The sequence below is a fragment of the Myotis davidii genome, unplaced genomic scaffold (assembly GCF_000327345.1).
Source record: "Myotis davidii unplaced genomic scaffold, ASM32734v1 scaffold32, whole genome shotgun sequence".
In the NCBI taxonomy this organism is placed as follows: domain Eukaryota; kingdom Metazoa; phylum Chordata; class Mammalia; order Chiroptera; family Vespertilionidae; genus Myotis; species Myotis davidii.
Genome location: NW_006286587.1, coordinates 1,644,764 through 1,653,660, shown reverse-complemented (window position 1 = coordinate 1,653,660; position 8,897 = coordinate 1,644,764). Strand labels below are relative to the sequence as shown.

The 8,897-nt window shown below is 56.1% G+C and overlaps 1 protein-coding gene across 1 annotated transcript in view; it reads left to right on the top strand.

Annotated features, from left to right (window-relative positions):
- Positions 1–5,394, top strand: part of ADAM33 (ADAM metallopeptidase domain 33) — a 14,576-nt gene extending 9,182 nt beyond the window's left edge. The window contains exons 13-21 of the mRNA XM_015560219.1: positions 21–91; positions 243–351; positions 445–643; positions 737–814; positions 915–1,023; positions 1,101–1,239; positions 2,317–2,408; positions 2,574–2,646; positions 2,900–5,394. Coding sequence (XP_015415705.1) covers positions 21–91; positions 243–351; positions 445–643; positions 737–814; positions 915–1,023; positions 1,101–1,239; positions 2,317–2,408; positions 2,574–2,611 — 835 coding nt within the window. The 3' untranslated portion in view covers positions 2,612–2,646; positions 2,900–5,394. The remainder of the gene's footprint in view (positions 1–20; positions 92–242; positions 352–444; positions 644–736; positions 815–914; positions 1,024–1,100; positions 1,240–2,316; positions 2,409–2,573; positions 2,647–2,899) is intronic.
- The last annotated feature ends 3,503 nt before the right edge of the window (positions 5,395–8,897 follow it).

Here is an 8,897-nt window from a genome sequence, read left to right as displayed (position 1 = left end):
GCCCGCTCGCCCTGCGCCAGCGGCCGTGGCTACTGCCTGGACGGCGCGTGCCCCACGCTCGAGCAGCAGTGCCAACAGCTCTGGGGACCTGGTGAGAAGACACGCGCGGCCTTGCACCCCGTGCCTACCCTTGGGTCTGGGGAGTTTTCTCCTCTAGGAAAGATGGGAGGGGCGGGGGGAGAGGTGGAGGGGAACGGAGGGCAGGGGCAGCCTAGTCCCCAGCCCGGCCCGTGCTTCTCCAGGCTCCCGCCCAGCACCGGAGGCCTGTTTCCACGTGGTGAACTCGGCAGGAAACGCCCATGGCAACTGCGGGAGGGATGAGGAGGGCAGCTACGTGCCTTGTACGCAGAGGTGAGGAGAGGAGCGGAGGGACGGGAAGCTGGGGAGTGGGTTGGACACAAGGGGGACCCCCCCATGCTGCTTGACACTCCAATTGGTCCCCAGGGATGCGCAGTGCGGGAAGCTGCAGTGCCAGGGCGGGGAGCAGAGCCCACTGGCACCACACACGATGCCGGTGGACTCTACCCTCCGCCTGGACGGCAGGGAGGTGACTTGCAGGGGGGCCTTCCTGCTCCCGGGTGCCCAGCTGGACCTGCCTGACTTGGGCCTGGTGGAGCCAGGCACCCAGTGTGGGCCTACAATGGTGAGCCCTGCCCACCGAGCCCTCCCTGCCACTCGAGTCCCTAGGCCAAAGCATCACTCCCCCACGGTGCTTATTGCACTCCACTGCCCATAGGTGTGCCAGGACAGGCGCTGCCAGAACACTACCTTTCAGGAGTTGGAGCTCTGTCTGACCGCCTGCCATGGCCATGGGGTGAGTGGTCTTGAGTGTGTGTGTGTGTGGGGGGGGGCGGGGGGCGACTGACCTTGAGGTCTCTGACCCCACGGGACCCTCCTTTTCTCTTCCTCTGCAGGTTTGCAACAGCAACCATAACTGCCACTGTGATCCTGGCTGGGCTCCACCCTCCTGTGACCAGCCAGGGGCGGGTGGCAGCCTGGACAGTGGCCCTGTGCAGCCGGAAAGTGCGAAAGCGGGGGCGAGAGGGGATGGGCCCTGTGGTGCACCTATATAGGACTCAGCCTCACCTTGTCCTTTGCAGACCAGGACGCCTTCCTGCTGGCAGTGATCTTTAGCTTCCTACTGCCTCTGCTTCCTGGGGCTGGCTTGGCCTGGTGCTGCTACCGGCAGCGCGGATCCCAGCTTCAGCACGGCCTGTGCAGCTCAAGGAGGGCCAGTGGGTAGGCTCTGAGGTCCCTGCTCCCTGAGCCCACTCCTGTGGTTCCTGCTCCTCAGAGTTCTGCTGGGCCTGGGACAGCTTGGGTGGTGTCCTTAGTTAGGTCTTGTTCCCAGAGGCAGAGAGGCAGCTGAGGGAATGGAAAGAGGCCTTGAGCAGGAGGCACCAGGGGCCAAGGGTGGGGGTCCCTTCCCCGTTGCTGTGGTTCAGTCTCTTTTTGTCCATTCTCCTGTTTCTCCCACCAGGGGACTGCCTCATCTTTGACTTTGCCCTGTTTTCCACCAGCTCGTAATGCAGTTCCTGCTCCACTGTACCCCTCAAGGACTCCCCAGCCTCTTTCTCATGAGCTTTCCTCTGCCTAAATCTCTGCTGTTACTCCCTCAGGTTCCTAAATGCTGGGTTGGCACATCTTTCCATTCCAGACCACCGGTCAGCTATAGCGCCAGTTGCCCTTATGCCAAGGCCTCGAGAGGAACCCAGCTCTCATAACCTGGGAGGAGGGTTCTACAATACCAAGCATGGTTGACCTAGGGCTGCCCCACTGGGTACTGGGCAAGGCAGGCACCTCATAGCCACATCTGACACAGCCTGGCCTTGGGTGTGCCTAGGACAAGCTGAGGGAAAGGGCAGGGTTTGGGCTGGAGATAGGGACAGAGACCCTCCCTGACAGTGGTGGGCACCAGGCAGGTCCCAGGTGTCAGGTGAGGGGCCTTGACACAATGAGCAGTGATTGCAGTGCTGTGGGCAGTGGTGCAAGGTGCTCATAGCTTGATGTATCAGCATGGGGGGCCCTCCGGGAGGGGAGCAACTGCATGTCATCGCCAGGGCAGAGTCTGGAGGGCAGTGGAGACTGTTTTGAAGAGACATGGAAGTGGCAGGCCCTGGGAGATGGAGCATGAGCAGCTAAGAATGGCTTGGAGTCATTGAGGACAGTAGGGTCACCCAATGGCAAGGAGTGGAGAACAACTGTCACTAGAGAGAGTGACCTAGAGCAGAAGGTGGAGGCTCAGTCAACACAGAAGGGGTGGGGGGAGGTGTCCTGCTCAGCAGCACTGTTCCAACCTCTTATCTCGCCGGTCAGGCCCAAAGATGGCCCATGCAGGGATCACCCCCTGGGCAGTGGTCAGCGCCTGGAGATGGGCCCGATGACCACTGGAGAGCCCCGACCCCTCAGTGAGTGAGGTGCAGGGGGAGATGGGGAAGGAAGTGAAGGGATGGACTCTTGGGCCCCCTCCTGTACACGTAACACCCAGCCAACTTGAGTCCCCAGTGCCCTACCCACCCAGGGACCACTGCCAACTGTGTTCACAGCACTCGTTCTCTACCCATTGCTCCCAGACATTGAGATCCCTGCCAGAGCCCAACAGCCACCTTGAGAAACCTGTGCCCTGTGGCCCTACCTGCACCCAAGGTAGGTGGGGACCCTGATGTGGTCCACCTCCCACTGCCCCTCAGCTCACTGATCTGGGGTTTCTGAGCTTGGGTCCTGAAGCTATTGTCATGGAGGCCAGATGCTGGAAGCCTCTGGAGTCGGGAAGGGAGAAGTTGTGGCTCTTTCTGGGTCATCTGTCCTCACTGAGGGAGGACAGGGGGTCCCTGCCACATGACCCACAGCCTGAGGTCCCAGTTCTCAGGGAATGACCCCTCCCCCACTTTATTTTCAGCAGGTCAAGTCCAGAAGCCAAGATCCAGTCTCTGTCGAGAGGGGGATCTGAGATGAGGACACTTAAAAACAGGTGGCTACTGACACTTGGACTGCCAGGGGCAGAGTCAGCAAGTCAGCTGACCGGTACCTTCAGGCAGCTTGCAAGTTTCTTCCCCGAGTTACCTCCGCCCTACCCGCTCCAGGAGCCCAGAGCCTCATCAGAGTTTGCCCAGCGCTCTCTGTTCTTTAGGGCTGGATCATGCCAGCCCCAGAATGCATCTGTTATGTAAAACTTCCCAGGTCTGAGAGACGAAAGAAAGAGGCGCCAACTCCATCATTACCAGAGTTTACTAAGGGAACATATACAAGGTACATCTTGGGCAGCGGCAAGACCAAGTGGATATCCACCACACCATGCGGCAGCCGCCAAAGGGTTGTATAGACGGGCAGGATGGATAGGGGTGCTGGGCGTAACCCACCCAGGTAAAGGGGAAAGGCCTTACACGCTTGCCCAGGGAAGGGCGAGGGCCTGTCCCAGGAACCAGCATGCCTGGGACATGGAGAGGGTGATCAGTCTCTGAGGGGACTTATGGGAAGCAATCTCTGTTCTGACCCAGAGGATCTGGCAGTGGTCAGGAAGCGCTCATGTCATGGAACAGTCTCTCCTTCACACCATCAGTCCAGGAAATGAAGCTCACAGTCACTGACTTCCTGTCACCGGGGGGAGGTTAGGTCACACGGGAGAGGCCTCTAACTGGGGATGTGTGCTGTGCTACAGGCACTCCTTCCAGACTCAGACTCTGGCAATGTCTGCTGGGCCAGAGCCTGGACGCGGGGACCCTACATTTCAGACTGAGTCCACTTCCCTGGAGCCTGGCCCCTGCAAAGCAAACAAAATCCTTGGGACCTTCCTCCCTCCCTTTTCCTGCCCTATCTTGTCCCCTAGATAGTTCCTCAGCCCCATCCCAGTCCTAGTCCTGCACCTGAGGTTTTGGAGGAGTGTGGGGTATGCTGCCCCCCCCCCCACTTTGGACATTATTGAGCCTCTCCTACATTCCCTAGGCAGGGATTGAGGGAGCCATTTTAGAAAGGGCACCAAAGGGACCGTGTGAGTCTTTTCTGCCTGTAAATTCAACCCTGTGGGGCTCCCTGAGGGGTGGTGGCTGGTGGGTGAAGCCTCAGATGGTAGCGAGAACCCCAGACGGACGTGGATATAAGATGGTGTTGTCTTGCTTGAATGATCTCTTTGCCCCACCTCACTGGCCTCCCTTGGACAGTCTCAGAAGCCACTTAGTCTCTTCCCTTGCTTCATGCAAGAGTTGCTGAGTGACCTGTATCAGCCAGCTGTTGCTGTGTAACAACACTCCCCCAAAACTTAAAACAACAACCAATTCCGGGAATTGGCAAGTTAGGTTGAACTCAGCTGGTGGTTCGATTGGTCTCAACTCAGCTCACTTATATGTTTGCTGTCAACTGCTGGCCAACTAGGAAGTTCTGCTTCTGGGGTTGGTTGGCGGTTGGCTGGGGTGATGGGAATAGATGGGCTGTGTGTCTCTCATTTTCCAGTGGGCTAGCCCAGGCTTGTTCACATGACAGCTGGGGGGGGGGGATTTCTAAGAGAGCAGGACCAGGATTAGGATGAGGTAAGTGTGCTCACTTACCTTGGGCAAAAAAAATAATAATCAAGATAAGTAATATTTTAAAAGATCAAAATTAGTGCTAAAAACCCATGATGAACAAAATATTAAAAATTTAAGTGAAGACAGGATCAATAACAGGACCACCCCAAGCAGGTGGGAGCCAGAGGCAAAAGGAAACATCAGCCATGGTGCTCCTGAGGCAAGTTCCTCTCTCACCTCATCCTGCAACAGATTGGAAGCGTGGAGATCTCCTAAGATTCCATGGCTGGCACATGGCACTTACCATGACACTCTATGGGCCAGCCTGGGTTCCAGGGATTGGGGAAAAAGTCTCCTCTTAATGGGAAGAATGCAAAATCATATTTCAGGGCGTGTGAAGAGCTGGGGAATGGCGGCAAGTGTCTGATCCTCCCACCGGCAGCACAGGAGAGGCAGCCCCCAGCTCAGGCTTGCTTTTACTCCACCAGCCCAAGAGGCGGAATGAGAGTGTTTTCTGAAGTCCTGTGATCTTTCTACCTGTGAGATTTTGATTTATAGAGATGACTGAGTGAGGACCTGGAGAGATGAATGCCATTGGAAGGAGTTTTTATCACGTACAGTCCCCAAGAAATGGGGGCATGCAGGGCTGCATGGGGAAGCACCAGGCTTGTAAGGAAAGACGAGAGCTACCACAGTTTGGAGGAAGCTAAGGCAACATGACCACTGAATGTCATGTGGGATCCTGGGTTGGATCTTGAAACAGAAAAAGGACATTAGTGGAAACACTGGAGAAATTAAAAATGGTCTGTAGTATATTGTATTGTACCAATGTTAATTCCCTAGTTTTAACAACCTATATATATAAAAGCCTAAGCGACCGAACAACCAGTCGACCGGTTGCTATGATGTGCACTGACCACCAGGGGGCAGACACTCAACACAGGAGCTGCCCCCAGATGGTCAGTGCACTTCCACAGTGGGAGTGCCACTCAGCCAGAAGCCGGGCTCACTGCTGGCGAGAGCAGCTGCTGTGGCGCAAGCCTCTCCTGCCTCAGTGGCAGCCTTACCCAGCAGTATAGCAGCAGCGGCAGGCACAGTGGGGCCCGGATGAGCCAGAGCAGCACCCGGCTCAGGCTCCTCTCTGGCCACCTGCTGCTGCCCGCACTGCTACATCCCTCGGGGGATGTTGGACTGCCAGTTTCGGCCCTCTAGTTATACTCTAATTATGTGAGATGTTAACACAAGGGGCAGCTGGGTAAAAGGTATAGAGCAAACACTAACATGATTGCAACCTTTGTTCAAGTATAAAATTAGTTAATAATAAAAAGTTAAAAATTGCCCTGCCTGGTGTGGCTCCGTTGGTTGAGCATAGTCCTGTGCACCAAAAGGTTGCTTGTTCAGTTCCGGCCAGGGCACATACTGGTATCTAGGTTTCAGGTTCAATTCCTGGTGCACGTACTGGAGGCAACTGATCAACGTTTCTCTCCCCCCCTCCTTCTTTAAAAAAAAAAATCAATAAAAACATATTTTTTAAAAAGTTAATAAAATTATAAAAGAAGGCAAAGAACAATGTTGTTTCAAAAAGTTCACGGTTTAGAATGGGAGAGACAAGGCCTCCTGCGGTGGCTGTAGGTGTTGCTGTGGGGAGGAGGGTGCTGTTGGGGGGGGGGGGTCCATCTAACCAGCGGTTCTCAACCTGTGGGTCGCGACCCCTTTGGCGGTCGAACGACCCTTTCACAGGGGTCGCCTAAGACCATCCTGCATATCATCTTTACATTATGATTCATAACAGTAGCAACATTACAGTTATGAAGTAGCAACGAAAATAATTTTATGGTTGGGTCACAACATGAGGAACTGTATTTAAAGGGCCAGAAGGTTGAGAACCACTGGACATTCAGGCTCTAGATTCAGTGGCTCCTGGATCTACCTGAGGCGAGGCTTAGGGTGGAGACTCAGTGGGGGAGGGAGTCATGCAAAGGCTCCTCCCAGTGGCAGGAGTGCTCATGTCAGCACAGCGTCTGGGTTTCTACCCAATTCAGTTCCGGCAGGGCTGGGAAGAAGGCACCTGTCCCACTGGGATTCTGCCTGGCGCTGTCCTCCACTCTGCAGACCGGCATGGGCCGCTGCTTGGGCCTCGTGATGCTGCTGCTGCTGCTGCTACAGCTGCTTCTGAGTGAGTGGCCACCTCTTCCTCAGGACCCCTGAACTCTGGCCTCTCTATCCCAGATTCTCGGGGACAGAGTAGAGGGCAAGAGGGTGATTCCAGGAAAAGCTGGAAGGCCAGCGAGAGACCTGTGCTTGGGGTGCAGGGACACCTGGCAGTCTGCTCACTGCGCTCTGCTCATCCTGCTCCTGCCTTCGGGTCAGCCACCCCCTTCCCCAACCCCCACCTGGTACTCGTGCCCCAGGAACTTTCCTTTTCCTATTGCCTGCCCTCTCCCACCTTTCTTACCCCTCCTCCAGCCTCAGCCCCCCACCTTCGGTCTTGGAGTTTCACACTGATTTCTTGCCCGGCATCTTCAGTGTCTCCCTGCCACTCACCCGCTGTTCCACCTGCTCAGACTGTCTCTTTCCCATCTGACGCATCATGGAGGGGTCATCCTGGGTGGGATGAGGAGAATGAAATCAGGCAGAGGAGACCTTGGAGCTGAGATGTGCTGTTTTGAGGGTGATGATGCGGTAAGTTTGTTCCTCACGAGGGAGACAGGTAAGCAAATGAGCAGAGGTGGAGCCAAGACCTTAGGGGACAGACACAGGTACTGTTGTATCTGGCTGAGGCCTGGGAACAGGAGGGGCTTTGCTGGGAGAGAAGGGCACAGTTTGCCTGCCGTGCTGTGTCCTGGAGGAGAGAGGGAGGGCCAAACCTCTCCTGCCAAACCTCTCCACTTCCATACCCATTCCGAGTCCTTAGTGTCTGTCCTTCCAGCAGAGAGGATGGCACTGAAGCCACTGCAAGAATCAGCAGGGCACCCAAAAGAGGTGGCCAATGCCAGAGAGGGACTTTGCTCCAAGCCCTGAAGCAGGGGACCCTCCTCCACACATACACAGTGAGACGGGGGTGGGGCCAGGCTGGGAGCTGGCCTGCCAGCTTCTAGGGCAGTGGTTCTCAACCTGTGGGTCGCCAACCTGTGGGTCGCGACACTTTGGGGGTCGAAGAACCCTTTCACAGGGGTCGCCTAAGACCATCGGAAAACACATATATAATACATACTGTTTTTGTGATTAATCACTATAATTATGTTAAATTTGTAACAATGAAAATACATCCTGCATATCAGATATTTACATGACGATTCATAACAGTAGCAAAATTCCAGTTATGAAGTAGCAATGAAAATGATTTTATGGTTGGGGGTCACCACAACATGAGGAACTGTATTAAAGGGTTGCGGCATTAGGAAGGTTGAGAACCACTGTTCTAGGGGCTCTGAGAACATGAGGGGCAGATGGAGACTGGTTTGATGCCCTAGGTTCTAGGAAGAGACTGCGGGGCTGGATTTCGATGTGGCCTGCGGCACATCTGCCCAGAGCACACCCTCTGCCCAGCCAACCTCTGGTGTGTGCCAGTTGTGCCAGGTGCACCTTCTGGCCTGCCATGAGGGACTTCTCTCAGATTCACACCTTAGCAGCCGGGCTCTCCAGCGCCCAGAGCTCTTTCAAGAATCCCTTTTTCCCCTAGCTGGTAGAGGCTGGAGGAACCAGGAGGAAGCCAGAGTCCAGATGGGGCAGCACGGATTAGACTGGCCAGAGGGAGCACCAGAGGGAGTGGAGGGGGAAGACGCCAGTGGCAGGGGCCGGTGGAGGTGCAGGAGGCCAGGAAGGAGGGAGAACCAGAAACCTATGGACCCACGTGAAGGGTCTCCAAACGGGAGGGGGAGAGGGAAGGAGGAGAAAGAAGAAAGCTCAGCGTGCCAGAGCGAGGATGAGGAGTGTCCACTGTCCTCGAGGCAATTTCTGATAAGTCTTCATTAACCAGGTCCCCCGCAGCTTTGTTTCCGCGTCAGGGGCGTCTCATGAGAGTGGGAGGAGATTCGGGGATCCCTCTTTGGATGGGTGGGACGTTCTGGGAGAGGGGTGGTGCCTGGAGAGGACGGGCCTCAGCCTCTAGGGGAGCCTCGGTACGCCCCATCCATCCCTGATGTGTTGCAGGAATCACCCGGGCCCGGCGCGCCACTCATCTCCGCGACGGAAGGCTGGTCCTTCACACCTCAGGCCACACTCTGTTCCCCTCGGGCTTTGAGCGCATCTCGGGGCCTGCGGGGGGCACCGAGAACTGACTGCAGTCTGCCCGCCCCTCCACTAGGGTCTACGAGCTCGGCCGCAAGGAACCGATGCGTGGACGCGGCCGAGGCGTGCACGGCGGACGCGCAGTGCCAGCAGCTACGCACGGAGTAC